At 37.2% G+C, this 25,101-nt stretch overlaps 1 protein-coding gene across 1 annotated transcript in view; it reads left to right on the forward strand.

The window, feature by feature from the left end:
- Positions 1 to 25,101, forward strand: part of LOC125234359 (dystroglycan 1) — a 176,975-nt gene that overhangs the window by 124,476 nt on the left and 27,398 nt on the right. Inside the window, 2 exon segments of the mRNA XM_048140549.1 lie at positions 4,938 to 4,987; positions 24,782 to 24,913. Coding sequence (XP_047996506.1) covers positions 24,791 to 24,913 — 123 coding nt within the window. The 5' untranslated portion in view covers positions 4,938 to 4,987; positions 24,782 to 24,790.

A 25,101-nucleotide genomic window follows, 5' to 3' on the forward strand; every position in this document is an offset into this window, starting at 1 on the left:
CTGTGAGCCACCGTTTTTGAGTTATCAACAAAAAGCGGCCCATTTTAAAATACTTTCCAACTAAAATATTGATTCTAGCGAAAAAACGTATACTTAGAACCTTTCTTGTAGGAAATCTTATGTAGATTTTTTCTCGTGAACATTTTATTTAGCTGTAGGCCACCTTTTACGAGGTATTTACAAAAAACGGCCCATGAAATCTATTTAAAAATACTTCCCAACTAAAATATTGATCCTAGCGAAAAATATTATAGAACCTTTCTTGTAGGAAATATTATGAAGATTAATTCTGTGTAACATTAGTTTTGGCTGTGAGCCACCGATTTCGAGTTATTAACAAAAAACGGCCCATGAAATTTATTTAAAAATAATTTCCAACTAAAATATTGATTCTAGCGAAAAATGTTATAGAACCCTTCTTGTATGAAATATTATGTAGATTAATTTTGTGTAACATTAGTTTTGGCTGTGAGCCACCGATTTCGAGTTATTAACAAAAAACGGCCCATGTAATCTATTTAAAAATACTTTCCAACTAAAATATTGATTCTAGCGAAAAATGTTATATAACCTTTCTTGTGGGAAATATTATGTAGATTAATTCTGTATAACATTATTTTTGGCTGTGGGCCACAGATTTCGAGTTATTAACAAAAAACTGCCCATGAAATGTATTTAAAAATACTTTTCAACTAAAATATTGATTCTAGCGAGAAAACGTATAGAACCTTTCTTGTAGGAAATATTATGTAGATTAATTCTGTCTAACATTATTTTTGGCTGTGAGCCACCGTTTTTGAGTTATCAACAAAAAACGGCCCAAATATCTATTTAAAAATACTTTCCAACTAAAAAATTGATCCTAGCGAAAAAAGTTATATAACCTTTCTTATAGGAAATTTTATGTAGATATTTTCTGTTAAACATAATTTTTTGCTGTGGGCCACCGTTTACGAGGTATTGACGAAAAACGGAGCATGTAATCGATTAAAAAAACTTTCTTACTAAATTATCCATTTATATATTGATCCTATCGAAAAAACGTACATAACTTTTCTTGTAGGAAATTTTATGTAGATATTTTCTGTTTAACATTTTTTTTTGCTGTGGGCCACCGTTTACGAGTTATTTACGAAAAACTAAAAAAATGACTTTCAAGATCGAATGGCAGGGTACGGACCCCACCTCATGTCATGGCATTATTTTTCCATGGCTATTTAGACCCTCATCTTTCACTGGTAAAAATGACAGACTGCCTCAAGAACCTTTTTTGGAATTTTTTTTTTTTACCACTTTGTACCGTTCTGGCACGGTGAAGGACCCGGCCAAATGATCTGGCATAAATACTATGCGACTTCTGAGGAACTCTATTTTCACTTTTTAATAATTCCAGGTTGCCTCAAACACCTTTTTTGGGCCTCAAAAAATTAAATCTTTAAAAATTCATAGCTCGATAAAGCCCCACTCCCCAGCTGCCAGACTTGCAGACCTGATGTTGGCTATGATCAGAGAAGCATCTGAGCACCTTTCCAGGTTGCCTCAAGGACCTACTCCAAAATCCTGCCAGCTCTTGGACCATTCGTGTTATAAGATAAGAAGGGTTCTTACAGCTGTTTGATATTGATATAGGTGAACTACAATGTACGTAAATTATTAGTAATTCTCATTACATTAGGAAAAACGTCCTAGTAATAATTAAAAAGTGCATTTATTTACAACTAATTAATTACTCAATACAATTATCCGTCGTTTAAAAACAAGAAAGTCACCTTACATTAAAACAAACAGTCTAAATCAAATTGTCATTGTTTACTGTTTATCTTACATTACAAGTAGGTATGCTCCAATTGTTCCACGTGTAAAAAGTAACTGACGCGCTGACTTTGTAAACATTCGTACCTCGTATTGCCTTCTACTAAAAATATTCCGTCTGCATTCTAAGCCCAACCTTTTTTCATCTCGTCTCTTTAAAGATTTATTACCGCTTTTATGTTCCTCTTGTAATTTAGGGGAAATAAAATATTAAACAATGACCTCGACCCAATGCTTGAATACAAGACGCGTAAGCACTAACAGCTAAGTTTACTGAGTAATGAGTCACATACGATATGAGGCGATGTATGAATCATGGATCTTTTAAGTTTTGTTTACTTTATAACTTATCAATCTCTTGTTGGAAGCTAAAAATAAATATTTACATCTGTGACCAATATGTGCGTGAACACACAGCTATCCAAACCAAATACGTCGTTACTTACATTATTATTATACGGTATCTGTAGGGACATATCTACATTTCATGTTATAATAATACTATACTAATCATGTTAAGACTGCTTTGAATACGAGGTCCTAATTAATAAAAGTTTAAATGGATTTGCAATACATAGAGGTATAAACTGAATGAGATAAACAAAACACAAGAATGTAATTCCCAAGCAAAGCGCTACAATGTTTTGCTTTTAACGAAGCTTGTGTGGGAACAAGTTTTGTGCCCAGTTTTAAATCACGCACGATAATAACAAAGTTTCCTGACAAAAGGACCGCTTAATACCTAAACGTGCAAAAAGGCATTTTACATAAATTTCACCCAGCTGCCAACCAAAGGGAATTGAGAAAGTTTGCAAATGAATATACGAAAGCTTTTAAACGCCGGGAGAATAGGGAACAAGTCGTATGCAGTGTTGCAGCGTATACTGGATTGTTCTTGCCATCGCTTACCTACCAACTCAAGACTCGTCTGCCAACAAACCATACTCTGGTTTGCAGGAAGTTGTGATTTAGTTCCTAGCCAAGTTTTGTGTCTGAATGAACATTTAGTTAGTTCATTCAGATATAGTTTTGGGATCCGTTTTCGTACATTTTTTTTGTGAAGTGATTAAATGCATCCTATTCATTCATTACAATCATCACTTTCATCGGTCTTTGTCATCTTTGTCTTTTTCTTACCTACTTCGGTGTCCTAATTGTCTTTGGTCTAATTCTAAGTTCCTAATGGAACTAAGAAAAAAAAACATAGATCAGACAGCGAACGAATGTACCGGAATAAGATAAAAGCAAACAACAAAGACTATTGACGAAAACTGAACGGGAGAATCTTAAGAATTTGACAAAAAAACCGAATTAACGATCCAAGACGACACGGAAATCGCGAATAGATCGAATAGTATCTGAGCTTTACGCTATGCTCGCGGCGATGGGATTGTAAAGCCTGACCGCCTTATGGTTCCGATGGTACAGGCTAGTTTGTTTTTAATTAGTAACTAGGCCTACGATTTATCCGTTGGCACGTCCGTTCAGCCCGTTTATTTGCTGCGCTTTTCCGATACTGTCCTTGTCACTTTGTTTTATACCGTTCCATTCGGATCAGTTAATGAACACTTGATTAAGTTAGTTAATGTATAGTTACTTGTTGTTAGGTTTACACCAAATGATAATTTTATAATGAACATTTATACGTACGATTAGAATTAAATGGCGTGAAAAATTAATAAATGTATAATACTATTTATTCGTTAATCTGAGTAACGGCCTTTCCAATCATGCATGAGAAATTAATTAATGTCTTAATTTTAATACCTCTTAATACTTAATAATATCACTCATAATTCTGAACATCACTCATTAATCTCATAATTCGGACGGCGTCGTAACGTGTCCTTGACCAGAGACTTTTCCAGATTAACAAAAAAGCTTCAATATTCTCTTAATAAAATGGCTTCCTACTTAAAAATGTTATTACCACTACATGTGAAGTTACGCTTTTACTTTCTAAGTAAAAAACAAAGCAGTCTTGTAACAAAACATTCCTTCCTTGATGTTACGCCTGTCCACAAATTCGTTAAATCTACGAGTATGAAGCATTTTGCTCCCTTTGACCGTTTCTCGATTCCCCGACTGGAACGTTCCCGACGATTCGATCTAAATACCGAACATCTCGCAGCATCGAATTCTGCAAAGCCGCGGCCACCACCGTGACGGAGCAAACGGTACTTGTTTATTGCCAACTTTAAGATCGGACAGCCTGATACCACTGCATACCCGAGCTCGGGCCGGCCAAACATTTTGAAGAACTAATGTAATCTGAGCTCTCGGTTCGTGATGATTACGATTAATCCGGAACGTTTACATACTGGCTTGATTGAGGAACTACCCCATAGAATCTCGTTGACCTAAGAGAATGATGCCACAGATATTGAATCGAAACTGTCTTTTGATTGTCTACGCTTACCAATTCTATTGTTTTACGTATTTAAATTGTGATATAGGTTTTGTGAAACTTTAGGATAAACTTTTGCTAGTCTAAACGTGTTCTCGTAAAAAGTAGGTATTATACGGCAGACCTCATTTCACAACCTATGTATATCGCACGTTCGCACGCATATTACATAGGTACACACCGAAGAGCACCTAACAATATTTTCACGTTAGTACCTAGTACCTACTTAATACATATATGAACTAATTCTGCTCACTTATTAAATGTCCGCTTCATAACCATTTAGACAATTTAACACTCATCACAAACATGAAATAACCTATTATTTTAGTGTATCTGGGTGATATGTAGTTGTTAAGTATCTTGGAGTTGGAAATGTTGGAATCAAGTTTAAATGAGCTCTCAGGCATGTTTTGCAAATAGAAACATTGTAAGTAGGTCAGAGACAGGATTAGGCTTAAGTTTTGGTATTTGGATATTGCTCACTGGTTTAGATATAATTTGTTGGGGATAATTCAAATGTTTACTTTGACTTAGGACAAGTTGTTCGTAAGACAATGGAATCGATAAACGTCGATTGAGTTTTGATTAGAGAGAAACTGTCAAAGTGGTTAGGTACTTTTAGTTTTAATTATTTTTTATAAAGGTTTGCATTTACAATTTGCCACTGTTTTGATGATATTTGTTCCATTATTAACATTTTCTTTTATCTTTTCAGATCAAATAAGTTCCTGTAACGCCGTCCATCGCGGCTTTAAATTAAACAAGGTAACTATTATTACTTAACTAGTACAAGTACGATATACACCTGTATAGAAATGTACATTAATAACAAAATTGACATCTTACAATATTCCCGCGCAACCGACGAGTACCCTATATCAGAATATTACATTAAATGTTCATCGTTAACACTTTCGAAACCGGGCTCTACGCGGCGCTACGACATTTTCGCTACATACGGGGAAACCCATGTAATCGGCTACGCTTCTACGAGCGGTGTACCCGACAGTCGGGTTCTTGGTAGCGAAAGTGTTAAATCAAACCTTACGAATAGAACAAACGAATCATTAAGATTCAACCTTTGCGTAAAATGCATTTGTTTCAATTTCTGTGAACAAATATCTCAGGCTTTACTCGCCCGTACTTTCTCTTGGGAAATTATCAAAATTAAACACGGCAAGCAATCTAACGAAGTCAAATGACGCGATCCTGTCGTCATTCAGTTTGAGTAGTTCATTAACTAAATTAAGTAGAAGCAAGAATTTTGTGACTGCGTTGACAGCATTTTATCGCTGACATCCACAGTATTCACATAATTATCAGGCCAGGAACCTACTCCCATAGCTTACGCGGGCGTGGTCGACCGATTTTTTCGAGCGAACCAAAGTTACTTTCTGTACAACATTGTATGATTGGGATGCTTTTTAAAAGTGGTTCATTAACGGTTACTTTCCTGGTAAGCGTTTAGAATATAGCCCCTGCTCGAGACAATTTAAAGCGTAAGGTGCCCACCAAAGGCTGTCTGTCTCAAAGGCGCGCGTGCCGCGTGGCACAGATCCCCACTTCTGCATGGTAAAGACACTGCCTCTTATCTCGAAACGCTCCAAGTCTTACGCAAACTCGCGACGACATTCATTTACTAATTAAATATCTACGAAAACAAGTACTCCATTATATCGTCCAGGTAATAACGATAATTTCCTAACAGGTAGGCAATAAACATCTATCATCGTCAACCTTAATAGACTTCAGACGATGTTTATTCCCCTGGCCAGCCAACGCCGTTGTCAAATTATTTCATGCTTTATTACAGGCATCATATCGTGCGAACCTTTAGTTATATAAACTTGGCACTGCTCCAACTTCCACGAGAAAACTTCAAAGAACTAGTGTTTGTGGAGCATTTACTAAAGGATTTCCCGATTGTTTTATTTCTAGCTTTAATAAGAAATGTCCGGCGAAAACAGGAAGTACCTAATCGGATTATTTTCCACTCACGTGTATTTTTGCTACGTATTATGTTAACAAAGAAAGTGGGTTTTGCGAGCTAGTAACTTTTTTACTGCTACTTTCATTTACCAGGCAATTTTAACTACTATTTGCTGTTGAAAAACTTAACCAAACCGTCTAAGGAATCTCATCCAGATAAACCCATCTATATCTTAAAACTTTCTGACATGCAAAACGATGCCCACACAAATTTTCCTTAAAGATGAAATAGATCGATGAATGCAATAACTCATGAATAGCGAAAAGGGGTGTGAGCAAACATTAGCCAGTTTAATGCAAATCGGGGCGTATATAACCAAGCTTAGCGCCCGTCTAGAGCGTCTAGACGACTCCATCCTGGTTCTCTTGCCAATTGCATCCCGACCACCACTTAATTTGATCTCCGATATTCATATTTGTAGCGGATTCTGAGATTAAAATGAAATTGGTTTGTCTGAGCCTCCCTCACGTTTGAAATAAACCAACATTTTCACGGTGATTATATCTGTTAAAAAGCTCGTATCAACGTTTAAATTTCTCTTTTTAAACCATTTGAATTATACTCCTTGGTTAAGTTCTATTGCCAGCACGTGCCTTCTGTTTTTAGTAAGATGTCTTTAACTAACAGGAACAGACGCCATCGCCACTAGCAAAGTTTGGTTCCGTTCAGCGTGTCGTTTTGTATCACAAGAAGCCAGGGTTTTTGTAGGACATCGACTGTCAGTTATTTTTAGTACACCTTTGGCTACCGATATAGACTTGCACATTCCGTATATGGTACCTACAAATACAAAAGTTTCTCTCCGATAAAAATTGCACAAGCCAGTTTTTTGTTATTTTCGTCAGGTATTCGAATCGAGCGAAGCATGGCCAACCCAAAGCAGGTAGTCGCTGAATGCGAAGTGATAATGAAATCGATTCACTCAGACAAATAAATTGTTCCCCGAAAGAGTTGCCCAAAAGGGAGAAAGGTGTTTTAAGGACAGTGGCCGTAAATCACCGCGTGGCGGCTCCAGGCCATGCGAGTGAGGATGTGGCGGTACTTAATGCAGATTTGGAAATAAATGTGAATGATTGCTTTAGGAAAAATAGTTGATCTTTTACCAAGCATAAACATATTATGGAGCTGTGGAATTTCTTACATGGTTTATTGTACTAAATATCTGTAAACCTGACTTATCTGATTACGTTAATCCTTGCATTGTCTTACAACAGGCAAATGGAGTGCTATCGAGTTCTATGAACATCCCTTGACTCCCTATAAGTCTTAAAAATCGATAGAGGCAATCGGTGTCTTAACTTTGATTTATAATAGATATAAAATATCACGTTAAAATATAAAATGGCACGTTATGGAACCTATGCCCGAGGAATATGATCGGAAATCGTTTACGTATACAGGTTGAGTGGACCGAAAACGATAAACGCTTAGCTATGGCATTAAGACTAATTTATTATCCATACTAATGAGCCTCCGTCACCGGTAATAGATCACTGTGTCCTATGTCAAGATTACAAACCTTATTTGGTCATAATAGCCCCGCGTTTAAGCTGGTAGTACCTTATAAAGATTGCTGTTGACAATGTCAACTGACAACGGTTAGCTTGTTGCTATTATCAATGTAGGTTGTTCAGTCATATAACCCTTAGCCTTGTAGCCTTGATGCGGTCACGTCACGACTGATGAATAAAATGATTGATTGATTGTGATTGGTGGTGGTATCAGCCATATTAATTTATTTCGTAGCATCAATGTAAGTATACGTGTTTTGCGAATACGTTTTCAGTGTCTCTGAAATTCGTTATATGTCGTAAACAACATAGACATTTCGATGTTTCTATGTGAGGTCCTCTGAAAAAAACCAAAGTTTTTTTAACTTTACTTTGAAGTTTGAAGCTTGGTCCGCGTTCGGCGTGCCTAAACGAATAACCTCGACGCAGAGGCATTTGCCGAGCAATCTGTTATTTTTTTAGAGTGCCTGGTGGTGATTGTCTATCACATTCACAAGGGTATTGTTTACAAACTGATAGATGTAATGAGCACTTTGCATTTCTAACTTTCAAATAGAACTCAGTCGCAAAATAAGGATAAAACCACTGGGGAAGTATTTTGTACCTACGCAGCTTACGTATTTTCAGAAATGTTAACTCAGCTCATGAAATGCATTAAAATTACAAGTATCGGAATATTAATCATCATTACACTTTATAGAACAAAGTCCCCTGCCGCGCCTGTCGCGTCGCGAATTTTCGTGCGGGTTACATCAGAAGAGTGATTCTTGAAGTAGGTTTAGGTGTAATTGATTCGGCTATACAATCGGGGAGGGTCGTTAGTGTCTAATCATCTTGAAACATTAATTGTGGTGCCAGTGCCATAGTGCCAAAATGCATTATATAATACCTTTGAGATATTTTTTTTTCATTAACGCTTACGCGTATGTATAGGTTTTGAATATGAGGTTGGCATAGTCCTTCGTGATTATTCGTAGTTTGGACTGCTACACCATCCGGCAAGCGGAAAAAGCTCACTGACCAAACCTATTCGACCGACAAGTGCAGACAGCGGCCATTACGAAACGGATGGAGGCTTTAAGGGATAAAAAGTCCAGTTTTTCCTGAGAGCTCGCTCTTACTCGTAACTACGGATCTTTTAGGCGCCTTAACGGGACAATTGTTTAGAAACCTCTTTGGTGAGCGCGTGCCGGTATATAGTTTGGCGGATGCCAACAGCACGCGTCTTTTTTCTCTCGTGGCAATGTGATCCAGTTGAAAGCGATTGTTGTGTACCTATCTTTTTTTCATTACCTAGCTTTTACTTCATTGATTTTGCTTTCAACTTATTTCTTCTTGTATTACTTATTTTTGGAATGACTCTTTCATGAATTGGGTAGTATTTTAGTAACCTTGAAGTGATCATATTTCGCGGTGCGCCATTTTATATTCATGTATGTAGATAGGTTTGTTTCCGACCGCAGTTGGTGTGACTAAGTCAACAACATATTCGAGCACATCGTAAAGCATAGATAGTTCGGCATTTTACGACTTTATAACACTGCCATTCTAAAAAGACAACAATCGTATACAACTCGCATGATCATACAGCCTTCTTCTATTAAAGCTATAAACCATAAGCGAAAATAGATGCGCTGTTCCCACATTGTCATAAAACATCTCCTATCACGAACTCATAAGACACAAATTCGATTCTTAGATTTCTAGGTCCGTTTATTTATGCGGCCTGAAAATCTTATCCACACATTTTGCTTTAGAAAGCGGGTAAATAGTGTTTGACTATTTTTGCTTTTGTGTGAAAAATACACATTTCCACGCCTGCTTAAACTGTTTGCATAATATTATATCGTACTCGTAGAGAGAAGAGGAAAGGAAAATGGCAAATAGAAGGTTATTAACAATTCATATCGTCACTACTTGAAAAAATTTCGTATCTCACACTGTTACTCAAAGTTTAAACGCTGTAACTGTATGCATTCCACACATACTTTCTACATTTTTAATTTCATTGACAGAAGAAGATACAAAAAGTAGTGACGATATATTATATGGTGCCTAACGAAAATGACACAACTTGTTTTTGAAAATGGCACATAATCAATTATGATAACGATTTGTGCATGAATCGTCCAAAAAAGTAATAAAACGATAGGGAAATATAGGAAATATGATACGATACAATACAAATAATATAATGGAGGACCATGACCGTCTACGAATGTATAGAAACATAAAAGGCAAATGTACCTAATCAGAAAAATACACATATTTCATTTATTTACCATTATAATCATTAATATAACTCCACTAGATTACAAATGAAAACCAAAGGTCACAAAACCGTACGTCCTTCCATTCTGTTTGTAACTAAAATACGCCTTGTTAGTCATAGACAAACCATTCGTACAAATATTAAGTTAGCTGAAAGCACACAGGTTTCTATCCTTCGGCTTGGTCGCACTATACAATGAATAGAATTAATTGAATTACTGTTTCAATATTGGCGGTACTCGACCAGAAACACCGGTGCTGATTGCTGGATGACGTCAACTCTGTAATAATTATACTTTCCAGACATTTCAAACAATAGGTTTGATAGCTCACTGAATCTTAGAAGTTTTAAACATTCAAATCGATTTTATTTGTTATGGTATCTGTCTAGTAAGATAAGTTAAAACGGCAACATACTTTTGTATTTCATGAGCTGACGTGAGTGGGTCCGACGAAAGACGACTTCAGTTTTCACATGGATCTCATATTGTGCCGGCTGTCAATTATCAATGGGGCCAATCAGTGCGCTCACGACGGCAAAATCTGATCTGAATTCGAATGTCGCTTCTGGACGAGACAGCTTCCCTGATTAGAGCACACCTCAGTCGTTAGACTAATAAGTCCGTGCTGGAGGGATTCAAGGTTCACTCGGTTTACGAGCCAACTTAATCGAGTTCCGGAGAACGTGGCACTTTACTTCCATCTAATACAAACATATTTTAACAAGTTTAGTCCCTACCGCATCTGCCTAAAGTCCAAAAGGGTCTAAACATGTTTGTATACAAGCGCGAGGGACTGGGGTACGTCACTGTCGGTTAAAGGAGTTATACCCACACGTGAGGAGATTAAATATATCTTTGATGGACTAGACCAGAATATTGTCTTTTGTTTTTCTAGGGGTGAACCAAGTGTCTAAGTGCACGCTTGGCACCCACTGATAGTTTACACTAGAGATGAAGATAACCATTAGGAGGGTGAAGTGGTGATAAGAGCCGCGCAAAATGCTGTATAGATTTCTGAGGAACAAAAAAATTAGACGGTTTCTTACACGAGGGTCGAGGATACTTAAATTATTCCTGAATACGTGTAGGTAACATTACTCCCTCTACCCTCCCCCCTCCTAAATGAATGAAAGTTTAATATTATATTGATTAAAGATACTTAGTAAGATAATACTTGTAGTATTTATTTAGGTACAGTTTCCTGTTTAATTTCTGTTGACGTCATTACTCGAGACACATCGTTTCTGCAGAAAAACGTATGCAAATATCACAAATAAATTTGTGTTTTTCTGCTAAAAACGTTGCTCTTAAATTCGCAAATACGCAGTTATGATACTTTGGAACTTCCCGAACAGATAAATTACCCAAAAGTTTGAAATTCATTCTGTCTGTCGGCTACCCGGAATATGTTTTCTGAATAAACAATCACGAAAAGTGGACGTGTTTTATTATGAATTCTGATTCACATCAAATGTTACTGTTCGATGAACGATCGGTTGTGACTTCGGGCGGAACATTGAAATTGAAATGATACATTGAAGCTCAAAACAATTGCACTTGGTATAAACTTGGGCAATGGAAAATGATAGCAAACATTGGAAGATAACGATTCTACGAAAATACTCCAAAACATTGTTTTACTTCATTATGTATTTACCTACATTTACTTAACATTGTAGAAAGTCAACGCCATCGGGGTAATTATACTAGCGCATGTATTTATATCCTTACAGGCGTCCTACCATTAGGTACCACCCATACATACAATGCTAACACATCACTTTACATATACTAATTCTGCAGTGACACTGCATGCTGCAAACTTGCACGAATTCAAGTTATGTATTTTTGGTTTGGATTGGATATACCTACATACTAAACGTTCTACAGCTGTAATTCTGGAAAATGTCACACCTTTTACAAAGCTTCGAGCACATGGGGTGAAAACAATGGGCATTCTGGCCTTTAGCCGCACAATGCAGGCTGGGTGGGCTCGCTTTATTGTGGCGGGGCCGCGACACGGGCTGCAAAAAACCGTGCCATATTTACTTCATATGAGCAATGACCTTGTAACTCGAGATAATTACCGCGAAGAAAGCTATACAAAAAATAATGCACAAAACGTTCCTGCGATATTCAGTGTCCAAAGTAAGTCATGATTTTGAGTTAATTTCAGTTAAGGAATACTTTAACTGTGTATCTCGTGAATTTTGTTAAAATCCTCATCAAAATGTAAATGGTCTATGATCTATAGGAGATATGACAATGACTGCGTTGCGCGTTGGTTAAGACATAATTTTTTTTATGTTTCACTTTCACCTGACTACTGATTAAACCTCTGACATCTTAAAAGATTACATCAACTTCACACACAATACACGAACTGACTAACGTTCAATATAAATACAGGTACTTGAATTCATCTATTCTGAGTACCTACTCGAAGTCACTGTCAAACATTCCGTACAAGTAAATTTAACGAACCACGATTTGGGACGCTTTGGGGCAATCGGCAGTGTTCAAATCGATCAGAATATCTATGTACATACATACAAATATAGCTGTGTTGAGTGACTATCGAATTTCATAAGTGATATCAAAGTGGCAACTGTTCTTTCACACGGTATTTGACAACCCTGTAGAATTCACCCTCAAATGCCTTTGTGGTATCCAATTAAATATGCACGGCCTATCCATCGTAATAAAACACTTGTAACAAATGTGATCACAATGTGAACAGTATCGGCAGTCGGTTTAAAACTAAGGCATATTTATAGCACCTCAATACTCGGAACTTTGCGTCCGTTGGAACGAAAATGCATTAAGCATACCAGACGCCTTCATTGTCTTAGATCGTTATTCTTCTGGAAGAATCCTCGACATTATGATGCACGCGAGCGCAGTAGCGCACGGGCACGTGACTTCCGCCGTCGAAATAGACTTGCGCCTTCTTTCGTCGCGCCTCACAATAACCTAACCTTTGTGAACAATATCGTCGTATATTATTTTGATGTTCACTTGCGACCTTTCCCTCCCAATGTGAGTCTTCAGGATATTTATACAGTAGGGTGGAGCGAAAAAACACTTTTCTGGAATTAGCAAACCTAATAGTTATCAATCAATGCCCCTTAGTCTATGAAGCCTTTGTGCAAATTTTCAGCTTTTTAAATCAACATCTTCTGCCTCCGCATTAGGGTTGAAATTTTGATAATCTCATACAAACCTAAAAATTCAACTTTCAGATAAAAAAAATTTCGGCAGTATTATGTTTAGTATATGTTGTTGATACATATCATTATGAGAAACTACAAAAAGTTGCGAAAATAGCGTCAAGAATCGCCAAAGTTTGTCTGGTTTCCGTACATTCGCCAAAATAGCCGCTAAAATACTGTAAATTGGCGATTTTTAACGCTATTTTCGCAATTTTTGGTAGTTTCTTGTAATAATATGTATCAATAATGTATACTGAACATAATACTGCCGAAAAACATTTTTCATCTAAAAGTTGAATTTTTAGGTTTGTATGAGATTTTCAACATTTCAAACCTAATGCGGAGGCAGAAGATGTTGATTTAAAAAGCTGAAAATTTGCACAAAGGCTTCATAGACTAAGGGGCATTGATTGACAACTATTAGGTTTGCTAATTCCAGAAATAGTACATTACATCAGAGGCCGGGAAAATGAGGATTTCCGGCCAAGTGGGTATATACGGATAGGGATACGAGGCCGGGAATCCGGTTTCACGCCGAGGCATGTATAGTGCTTTTCTCAAACATACAATGAAATAAAAAAAAATGCTCTAAAGGACAATATTTTATAAAAAAAAGTTACTTTGCAGGCCTAGGCCTAAAAAATAATATGAAATCCCTTTACAGTCCTCTCGAGTTGTTGCGCCCAAAAAGCGATACTTCCCAGCCCATTTTAAGGAACGTTAAAGACAATATTTCATTGCATGTTTGAGAAATAGTACATTACATCAGAGGCCGGGAAAATGAGGATTTCCGGCCAAGTGGGTATATACGGCCGAGCGAGCGTGCGAGCGAGGCCGGATAGGGATACGAGGCCGGGAATCCGTTTTCACGCCGAGGCATGTATAGTGCTTTTCTCAAACATACAATGAAATAAAAAAAAATGCTCTAAAGGACAATATTTTATAAAAGAAAGTTACTTTGCAGGCCTAGGCCTGAAAAATAATATGAAATCCCTTTACAGTCCTCTAGAGTTGTTGCGCCCAAAAAGCGATACTTCCCAGCCCATTTTAAGGAACGTAAAGACAATATTTCATTGCATGTTTGAGAAAAGTGTTTTTTCGCTCCACCCTATTATACAGGTTTACATCGACGTCGAGTTTAAAAAAGTTCGGACTCTGTTTTGCGACGGTGAAGCTTGAAGGTTGCAGTTCCCATGAGAACATAATGAGATATGTTGTTTCCTCAAAGTAAGTCGTTATTCCCTTTAAAATATCACTTGCGGCCTTTTCAGGACAGGTTAAAAATGGCGGAAGCTCTTTTTGCCATCAATCCATCACTCCATCCGCTCGCTTTAAATCGTTTATCTTTTTTGGTACTCTTTACAAACATCCTTCCGATATTTCTATTTGTTTAATACCCACAGATCAACCAGTTTCGACGAAGTTCAAAGTATAAAGCTCCAAATCCCAGTATCTAAGAGAATTCTGAGAGCCATGTTTGAAAGCTCTCGTTTAAAATGAAATGTTGAATCTGAGCTTTTCTAAAATTTAGTGAAACGGAAAATACCGGAATATTTCGAGAAACGCAGACTATTTCGGTTAGAGCACTCTTTCAAGTTGAGAGTGCTTCTTTCGCTTGCGAGGTTTTACGTGAAATGATGCTATGCCGACGGTAAAATCCTAGGTATTTTTTGAAAATGCTGGAAGTTTTATAGTCACTCTTTGTAAACTCTTGAACTTTGCCGACACGAAATAATGGGTATTTATTGGATTTATTGATGATTCATACCTACTTTCGTGCAACTCTTTCCGTTACAAAGAATGGACACAAAGGAAATTTTATGCTTTTAATTTGGCTTCAATTTTATTTGTAGAAAAGGGTCGTATTTCCCACTCGACCAGGTCTTAGTCGGAATTCCGGTCCTCCCGGGCCTTGTTAAAATTTTATTGTCCCTTTTTGTGTTCCAAGTTCACATACTCGTGCTCCGCTTTTCAATCAGCTGATCCTTCACGACCCCAGCTTACTCCAATCAGGTACCGTAGTCAAGTCGTGAATTATTCACGTTATGACGACCCTGATTACCAGCTGACCCAAATTCACACCGGAATGTTGTACCCTCGCAACCCTTCTGACGTACAGAGCTTATGAAAGTACTGCACTCGTAGACTTATACGCTCATTTGGATATTAGCACCGCTCTCTGAGCCTCGAAAACCAACGACATTCCCTGTGCGGCACAAATATAATTACTTTGCCTCTATACTATCTGATAATGACGGTTTCCGGACTTGGTTTTATCTTAAGATGCTGCAAGGTTTTTAAAAACGTAGATGTACTCAAACTACTTTATCTTGCATACGTACGCAGTACTCTCGAATATGCCTCTCCAATTTGGTCCCCTCACTATATTACATACAATCATCAACTTGAACGCATCCAAAAAAATTAGTCAAGCACCTCAACTTTCGTCTCCACCGACCCCCAGTGCCCTACGAGGACAGCTGCCACAGACACAATCTTATGCCTCTAGATGACAGGCGGAAGGTCATGGACATGTGTTTATTATATGACATTCTCAACGGCTTCATTGACAGTCCTGATTTGGTTTCTCAGGTAACTTTTAACGTTCCCCGTCGTCGTACTCGTCATACTCCGATGTTGCACGAGCCGAGACATGGTACAAACTATACCAAGAATAATGTACTAACACGTATTGTTCGTATATATAATTCCAACTTTGCCAACATAGATATCTTTAGATATTCAAAATCATCATTTAAAGCACATATAATAAAAAGTATTAAAAGTAAGCAGCAAGGCTCCTCGACACCATAATTTACTAGCATGTCGTGAACTCTTTATCTTTATATCATCGTATCATTTTATATTTGCTTTAATATGAGACATTATTTTGGAATAATTTTACTTTATAGTAACTTCGGTTCGGTTTAGACGTAAATAAATTGCACTGAAAGTGTAGGTACGAGTATACATTAGTATACCGACAGGCAAAGGTTTATATAGGTTACTCATGGTAATGAGTAAGTACTTATTATAAGAAGAAAAGAAAATCAAAAAACCATAAAAAGGTGAACAAATTCAGCAGTTTTTAAAATATATAAACGAAAACATCGGTGTCAATTTCATAACATAAGTGAATCTGCCTGAACTGAACATAAGTTGTACCTACTTACGTAGTTATTTTCCACTGTGTTCTACTAGAGTCGAAATCATAACAAAAAATCGCGTTTATGATTTGAAATAAACACAGCAAGCTTACTCATAAATACCTTATTCAGATTCAATGCATTGGGAAAGTTTCTCTTTGCCACATAATTGTTCTCCAAATACCGAGGGCCCAAAGTTTCCCTTTGAACATTTTTCGATTAAGTCCCAGCGTCGCTCCCCTAACTTAGCAATTCTTTTTAACTTGATAAAATAGGCATTAACGAGGTTTCACGTCGTCTTTGCAAATTATTTCTCGATTGTTAAGATCTTTTCTCATGCATAGGCCTAAATTAAATATTACCTCGCCATTCAAATAATGTAAGAAATCTGAATCGACTTGAGTGTAATACGGGACTCCAAAACAATCCTGTTAAATTAATTACTATTTTAATTAAAAACACATTGAAATTGTTGTTCAGGTTCTATTTATAAACAATTATGAATACCTACAATAATAAGAACACTGAACAAGTTTATATTCAATTTGAATAAATCTAACTCGAGCCAACATTTCTTGAGAGGGCATTAGGTGCCCTCGACACGTAAAAAGGGTAACTTTTACCCGGGGCCAAGTAGTGTGAGCTGTGTGTTGACAAACGTTGTAGGCATAAGTATGTATGTGGTAGACAGGAGATTTTGTCGAGGGAAAGGTCCATTGTGTCGACCCTCGCTCCACGGCTCGAGGGCTTTGCGAGTTTGATTGTAACACGCTCACCATTCCGCTTTGCAAACCTAAATTGATATCTCTGCTAATTTCATAACTTTACTGAGGGTATCTGTCGTGATATCCTGCAGCAGATTTGTTATCTTTGTAAATGAGTTATGAGATTATTCGTTTTGCCGTTGCTTTTCACTTATTCATGTCTACATAGATTAAGACAAGTGTATTATTTAAGAATAATTTTCGTTTGTCTGTCTGATGTTCAATGGCTAGGAGTTTTCAAATTTAGAACAGAAAAGTAGGTGATCGCCTGTCGTTAGGTATGCTAACTAAATAACCGAATCTCAATTAGATTTGTTGACTTGAGAGAATTCAGTCTATAGATATTAGGTATGCTTTAGTTTTCAGTGCTTGGTCTGGCTCACTAAAGAGTTTATTTTAGGTTTAAATTAATAATTGAATCAAAAAACTGTTTTCGCTTGGTAATTTAAACACTAGTAGACGTTCTGCTTTAGATAGTTTATGCGCAAATTTTCAAGAGTACAAAACGTAAACGTCTGTGATTATATTTATAACATAAAAAATTGAGAGCCTCATTGCAGACAATGCTTTCAGTGTGTACGCTCTTCAAAAAATGTCGTCTGAATTTGATAACAGACTTATATTGATGGGGTGACGAACACCATCAGCAATAATTACTTCTCAGCTCCCTCCCTTTCCTGCTATATATACTCGTAGAGATGACGATCTCTCTTATTGTAGCGACCCTCGGCAATCGGCGCTGGTTAAACATTTTGACAGATTTTTACTTAAGTACTGTCAATATGTTGGGCAGGCCAGAGGTATAATGACTGGACATTTAAAGTCCGTAACTATTTCGGATACCATCATATCGTGTTTGAGATGTTCAAAATGTATATGATTTGATGAGGTCTAAAAGCTTGCAAAAGTTTACTATCATCGCCGTAATTTTCTAATTTTCTTGTAACCAAGAAAACTTGAGCTTGTCCTAGCAATGGAAATCACGCGTTTTAAATTATAGGTGATTCTTACACAGACTGACTGAGCTCCACGGTAACAAGGTAAGATCAAGAAGTCTAGTTTTCCATGAGCCGGGAACAAATATCTGTCCTCGTCACACAAATAAATGCCCTAAACCTGGAATCGAACCCAACCCTATCGGCTTAGCAGTAAGGGTACCACTAGGCCTGTCCGGACGTCGTTTTAATATTTTTGTATCGTGCCATATTTTGCAAGGGAAGTACCTATTTTTTTTCCCCCGCCCCTTGGGACCTCCTCTCTTTGAGTAACATAATCAATAACGGCCAAATTCTCCGTACTCGAATCAAAACGTTTGCTTAAAATAATGAGGCAAACATAAAAGGAACTTCTTTCTGTTTTTCTTTTTAACTAGTTAGCATTTGATATTAAAGACTTTAGAAGTGATAAATAAATTTTGCATGTAAATTAAATAATATGTGTAATAGAGATACCTACTGCGTGTAAATGTGCAGGCAATCGAAATAATCGGGACTTTAAGGATAAAATAACATTCACCTTTCATTCAAGACAATCCATTTTCGTAAGTAAGCACTCAAATTATATTTTTAATAATACTTTTCTCGCTTTTTCGCCAACTTGTCAAGGGGCACAATTAATTTCAAAATAGGTTCAGACATCTTCAAAATAATTGGAGATGATGTCTGCGTAGAAATTTTCACAGACCTCCAGTACCGAACTCGTTTAAATACTTATCTCATTAAAGTCAAGAGAATTGTCTCTCATACTCGTTACATTATTTCTTCCAATATTTATCTAAAATTTGTAAAAACTGCTCGACCAACCACCATTAACTTTCTTCCCGATCATTAATCATCGCGTTGTTTTACCCAAATTTCCTCAAGGAAATCTACATCAAAGTATTTTCTTAATAAGACAGGTCAAATTATGGTAACTTCCTACTGTGAAACGAATGCGTTCAAGTTCCGATGTCTGGAAGTAATTTCTTAAAATAACATTGCCTTTCAAGTGTCTAAAAGTGCGGTGTGCTGAAAGGAATGTATAAATGTATTCCCTGAAGTGCCTTTGCGACAAACGAAGAAACGCATGATGTGGAGGCTAGTTATAAGCGAGGGCGGGAAATTTGCAGCCCTTTTGAAAACACAAATGATTAGGCAATTGCAATCATGCAATGTCCGAATATAGGAAGGTGGTATGTTTAAGTTGTCTGTTACGTCTGTTGATGAATTCGTTATTTTCTAGAATTGGTGCGAAACGTTTTTCAAATTAGGATCCATGATACATTTTCAGTAAAATTTTGATTCTATGAACTTTCAGTACTTCTGAAAAATTTCACAAGTTACAAAAAGGCCTTCTTTATTTACTATACAATTGCACATTTACCTTAACATGGAACTCTTACAAAAGTTCGTAAACGATAACAGCACTATCTTCGTTGAGCTCTAGGTGTCCATCTCCGTTGTAATCACAAACCATCCTTGACAAAAATAGACATCTAGCTATTGTCTGTTAGTATCAACATATCTACTTTGACCATGCAATCTGAATAATTGATATTAATGATCGCAAGAATGAATGTTATGGTGACCTAATTTAGTTTAACTTTATTGGAATGTGACTTCAAAATAAAGGAGCGTGGCCTAGTTTGAGATAAGTGTTTCTGTTTAAAAATGGGGTTTATGATCTGATTCAATGCCTATATTTTTCATTAGGCTCTTGTATATTTATAATATTATGTACTTTGCAGTATTACCTTGGTCTCCCCCCGTAGCCCTAAGCTAAGTATAACCGTATACCCTTACAGGCTTTCTTGCTAACGCTGTTTTCAACACAATATCCGAATCCTTGACTATAAACTTTGTAGCAGACTGTCTATAGTGTCTATTTAGAGAACCAGCATGTTCTAAACAATTCAGCATACAGAAACATGAACATAGATTCTATACTCGTTGTTATGTTATTTGTGTCTACGGAAACTGTTTCTGTAGTTTATACCTATTATGGTGGCTCGCTTTCCATACAAAAAACATCTACCATTTATTTAGTCACCGCACACTACAACTAAATAAAAATATGCGCATACATCTACTATACATTATCCATCGTCGCAGTATTGAACGAAATACATTGTTTCATACAGAAATCATGGACAAATCCATGTGAATTTTTTATTAATTTTACGAAAATGTGTGTGCCAAATTTTGTGTACAGACACAGAGCCGTCATATTTCGCGCATTTTTAGTTGACATTGTCATCAGTGACACTTGGCTCTTGACTAGTAATTATTTAAAGATATTGGTTTACTTAACTCAAGCAGACTCAGAAATAATGACGCATTTTGTCAATAAAGATACATATCGTGTATTTCGACACTGCTAGTGTAAATCGAAATGGCGTCTCGGTCAAATGCATTGACTATGAAACAGGAGATCTCGAGTTCGATTCCGGGCTCTTTTTTAATAATTTGAACTTTTTTTGGATTTATTAAGCTTTATTTTTATTTTTTAATAGAATAAATATTCTATTAAAAAAGACTCTTACTATATTTCTTTCCTATTTTTTATTTTCATACAAAAATACATTACAATCTTTATTATGCCTTTGTTGATAAAATAAAATATTACACGTCAGGTCAGGTACATAGGTCATAGTGTGGCATAGTACCTATTAGTATTAGTAATGTGCTGACTTCCTTACATTTACTGAGCTAGTTGACCTATGTTATTGTTGTGTGAATGTTTTTCTTCAACAACTAAATAGTTATATATATGAATATGTATGTAGGTATGTGGGTAGCTTTTGCACATTGTAATTTTTCCTCAGTCACCCGCTGAGCTCAGAGACCACGAACGCTGTAGTGTTCGAAACGTCGGGGTAAATTCATTATACACGATTTAATCCGTTTTCATAGTTTTTATTTCATGAGTAACTATCGCGGTAACTGAAGACAATATTAACTAAATGGTTACAAATAATAATTATCATCAATATAATCTGGTCCAGGCAGGCAATTATGGTCGCGCGATAAATGATAAAACATCTGGCCGTCCCTATAATCGCACTTACTAATAGTGCAACAGGGACGGCCTGATATTTTATCGTCTATCGCGCGACCATGCTACCCGTGCTGTACTAGCTTTAGCCCGCGGCTTCGCTTGCGTTAGAAAGAGACAAAAGTAGCATATGTCACTCTCCATCCCTTCATAGTTGAGTTGTTGATTGACATGTTTTTTAAGTGGAGATAGTTCTCCACTTAAAAAACATGTCAATCCGTCGCTCCGTTTGGCCGTGAAAGACGGACAAACAAACAAACACAAATTATCTTTGGTGAAACAACGAATTCTTCCACGTCAGATTATAGAGTAACCAGCTTTTCCCATTTATAATAAACTAGCTTTTGACCGCGGCTTCGCTCGCGTAAGAAAGAGACAAAAAGTAGCCTATGTCACTCTCCATCCCTTCAACTAAATCCCCTTAAATAATCACGTCAATTCGTCGCTCCCGTTTTGCCGTGAAAGACGACACACACCCTTTCCCATTTGTAATATTAGTATGGATTTGACATTATTATTTATATTTAAATAATTATATATGTATAGCCCAATTTCGTCGGTAACAGCGTGTTATGTAATGGCGTCGTTGGGGAACAATCGTCTGTCACGCCGTGAAGGTGCGTTCGATTCCCAGGATTATATAAACTTTTTGTATTTTTTTGGATATAAATTTCGTTTTTTTTATTGACTGAGCAAGAATGGAGAGCCGAAGGTATCAATTTTGTCTTAGAGAACATATTGATTTTTTTATTGTCATTTTGATTTTCTATTTATTAAGTTGAGATATAAAACACAACTTTTAATACCCTCGCTAAATATAATATTTTATCGAAATCACTCCTTAGATAAAAAAAGTCCACTTGAGTTTTTAAAGCATTACGTTACTCAGTTAACTATTGCATTTTCATTTACTAATTTAAGATTTCAAAAGCGATTTGAATACCCTTGCTCCATCAAAAATAAACAATTAGAAAAAAAAAATCATTCGGATCGTAGTTTAGAAACTAAAATTTATCTATACTTTTTGGATTTTTTTTTAAATATCAGATTAGGATAATTATGTTAGAAATTCTGAGTTCGACGAACAAAAAATAGTGTCACATAGTGTTGTGTTCCTGCCGGTGAGTAAGGCTGCCAGAGCTCAACGAGGGTGCGGGGTGCTGACGACGGGAGGACTTACGGAACTAATTTGTTCCGTCTATTGTCCTTTGAGTCGTCGGCAACCCAAACCCTCCTTTGAACTTGTACACTCCTTTTTGCTGTGCATACGCAGCAAAGGGGAGTGTACAAGTTTCTAATGGGGCGGCAACGCGCAAGCGACACTCTTCGAGTTGCAGGCGTCCATAGGTTACGGTGACCGCTTTCCATCAGGCGGACCGTATGCTTGTTTGCCACCGACGTAGTATTAAAAAAAAAAAGAGAAAAAGTCCTGGATTCGAACCCAGTACTTCCATGCAAATCATGCGATGGCACGTATTTACCGCAAGGCTATTTAAACAAGCTGTCGCCGCGTGAAATTATCGACTAGAAGGAATACAAAAACACTGTTTGTATGTGTGAGTGGTACTTAAAAATAGTGTAAAATAGTAAATTTATTTACATTAAGGGGATTAACGTTACAATGAGAAGTTGAATGTTTGTTGTAATACGTCAATTTTAATAATAAATGTTCGCGAAGCATAATTGAAAGTATATAAATGCCTGTACGACTCCACAAAAAAAATAAGACTGGTAATTTGCAGATTAACGCCATCTAACGCAGCCTGAGCTTCGGGTAACCTAGGCGAGCCACCTTATGGTACGGTCGCTTAGCTAAGTGTACTAAAAAGAAAAGCCTTGCTTCATACTAAAATTTTAAGGCAGACGCTTTTCATTGAATCTATATATATACTTACGTATAACTTGAAGAGAGACTACAGTTGGTCTTCTGGCCCCGTTGCCGAATGGCATTTCTGCGACGCGAAACGCCACCGAAACGCCGCAGAAATGTATGTAGTCTGGCTCTATCGCGCCAATACGTAAGAGCGATAGATAGCTACGAAAGAGATATTATCGTAATCGTGGGTTGCAATTCTGTACACTTTTGGTCTTCAAGGAACTAATACCCAACCAGTCGCTCGCCGCTATGCACTCGCGACCGAATACGCCGGCAGCATTCTATTTGCGTTCGATCATTATGCGGCAGCACGCTTCTTTAACTGTGTAACAGTACCCGGCCCGTTTCCGTCTGCCGTCTCGCCCGTTTTATAGGCTGTGTGTAGTCATTTGTCAAGTTTGCACGAATTTGGGAAAGGGTGGTACTTGAGTTAAGCTTATTTGTTCGGAGTTTACAAATGACAGGGTTTAGAGTTGATTCTATCTTGAATTCATCTCCTGCAACAAAAAGGAAGTATTTATTCAAGTGTGTGCATATGGCAAATCAATATTTCTTTACATCGCAATGTATAGTCCAAATTCGTCTTATTTATAGAAACAGCAACCAACACTACCACTCTTTAATTGGCGGTTTCGTTTTGTGATATACAGATTATTTAAGTATTACTTCCGCTTTATACGACGGAGGAAGTCGTTGTTTATCTGATTTTTAGTTACAATTAAACATTTTTATTTTAAAAATGTAATGTTATTTTTACTCACCAGTTCGCTTAATTGCCATAGCTTCTATTCGTGCCAGGTTTAGAAACAATCCTCTTGTGACTCATTCTTGTATAATTGTCGCACTTGCATTCGTCTACCGAATTAGACTTCTATGTTTAGTCCACTAGGGAGGACAGCTCCAGTTATGCACTGAAAATAAACGTGTTTTTGACGAAATAGACAAAACAAATTGTTCGGATTCTTGATTATGATTAACATCGGTAGCAAGGAGTCCATATATTTTCACTGCATTATCTAATCCTTTGGAAATCGAGTTCTACGGACTCCTAACTAAGTGGGTACTACGAATAAATTACTAAACAGTCTTGACTGATCTAGGCATTGTAGAGGGTACTAGTACCACCCCTTTCTCAGCACCCACCGTGTAGACTAACCGCCTCTAACACCTAGCCGCACTAGATCCGGACCTAATGGGCCTATTTAGGGCAAAATCACGACTCAGCTTGTTAATTTTTAGAGAATCGGGCAGAGCAACGTTTGTTCAAAAAGCATAGTCTAATTTGGCTAACCTAAATGCTCAACGCGTGGCCAATAGTGATCCAAAGTCATGTCTTAGATTTTTACGAGAATATTGATAAAAGGTATAACTACATGTCACATTAACATATTCTTAAGAAATACGCTTCTGAACATCGGCGTTTAGTCAGCTCGGTGATCGCTGCTCGATGCCGCGTTGGCATTAGTTATTTTCCATAACTCCTGTCTAGATCCCGACCCTCCCGAGCTAGCAAACGATGCGATCGCGACCTTAGTCTAACGTATATGTTTTTTTACTGTATGTGTGTTCCTTTACTTCTTGTCCTAAGCCTTATCCTGTTATCTGGGGTCGGCTCTCCTTGTCTGTCGTTTCCACTGTTGCCGGTTCTGGGCTACGGTGTTGTCCACTCCTATCTCTTTCAGGTCCTTCTGGACCGTCGTCAACCAGTTGTGTGATGTGTGTTCCTTTACTGAGTTGTATTATCTTTGTCCGCAGCATGTGTTTATGAGTGGAGCACTGGAGATGGGGGGCGCGCGGTTCGTCGCGTGCGCGCTGCTGCTGCTCTGTCCGCTGGCCCTGAGTCGTCACGACGAGGACTTCGCCTTCGACAACAGCGAGGAGTTCCAGGTAAACAAACTTAATAAGAGGATAAAAGAGAACTAAGGTAATCTCGACTGAGGGGCAAATATAACTGGTCCATTTTTTCCATGTTTTTCAATGTTATATATGGTAGGCGTGTTCAGTGGATACATGTAGAACTCAACATCATAGTGTAATAATGTAAAAAAAATTATCAGTTACAATTGACTGAATTA

Source organism: Leguminivora glycinivorella, chromosome 16, assembly GCF_023078275.1.
Source record: "Leguminivora glycinivorella isolate SPB_JAAS2020 chromosome 16, LegGlyc_1.1, whole genome shotgun sequence".
Taxonomy (NCBI): Eukaryota; Metazoa; Arthropoda; class Insecta; order Lepidoptera; family Tortricidae; genus Leguminivora; species Leguminivora glycinivorella.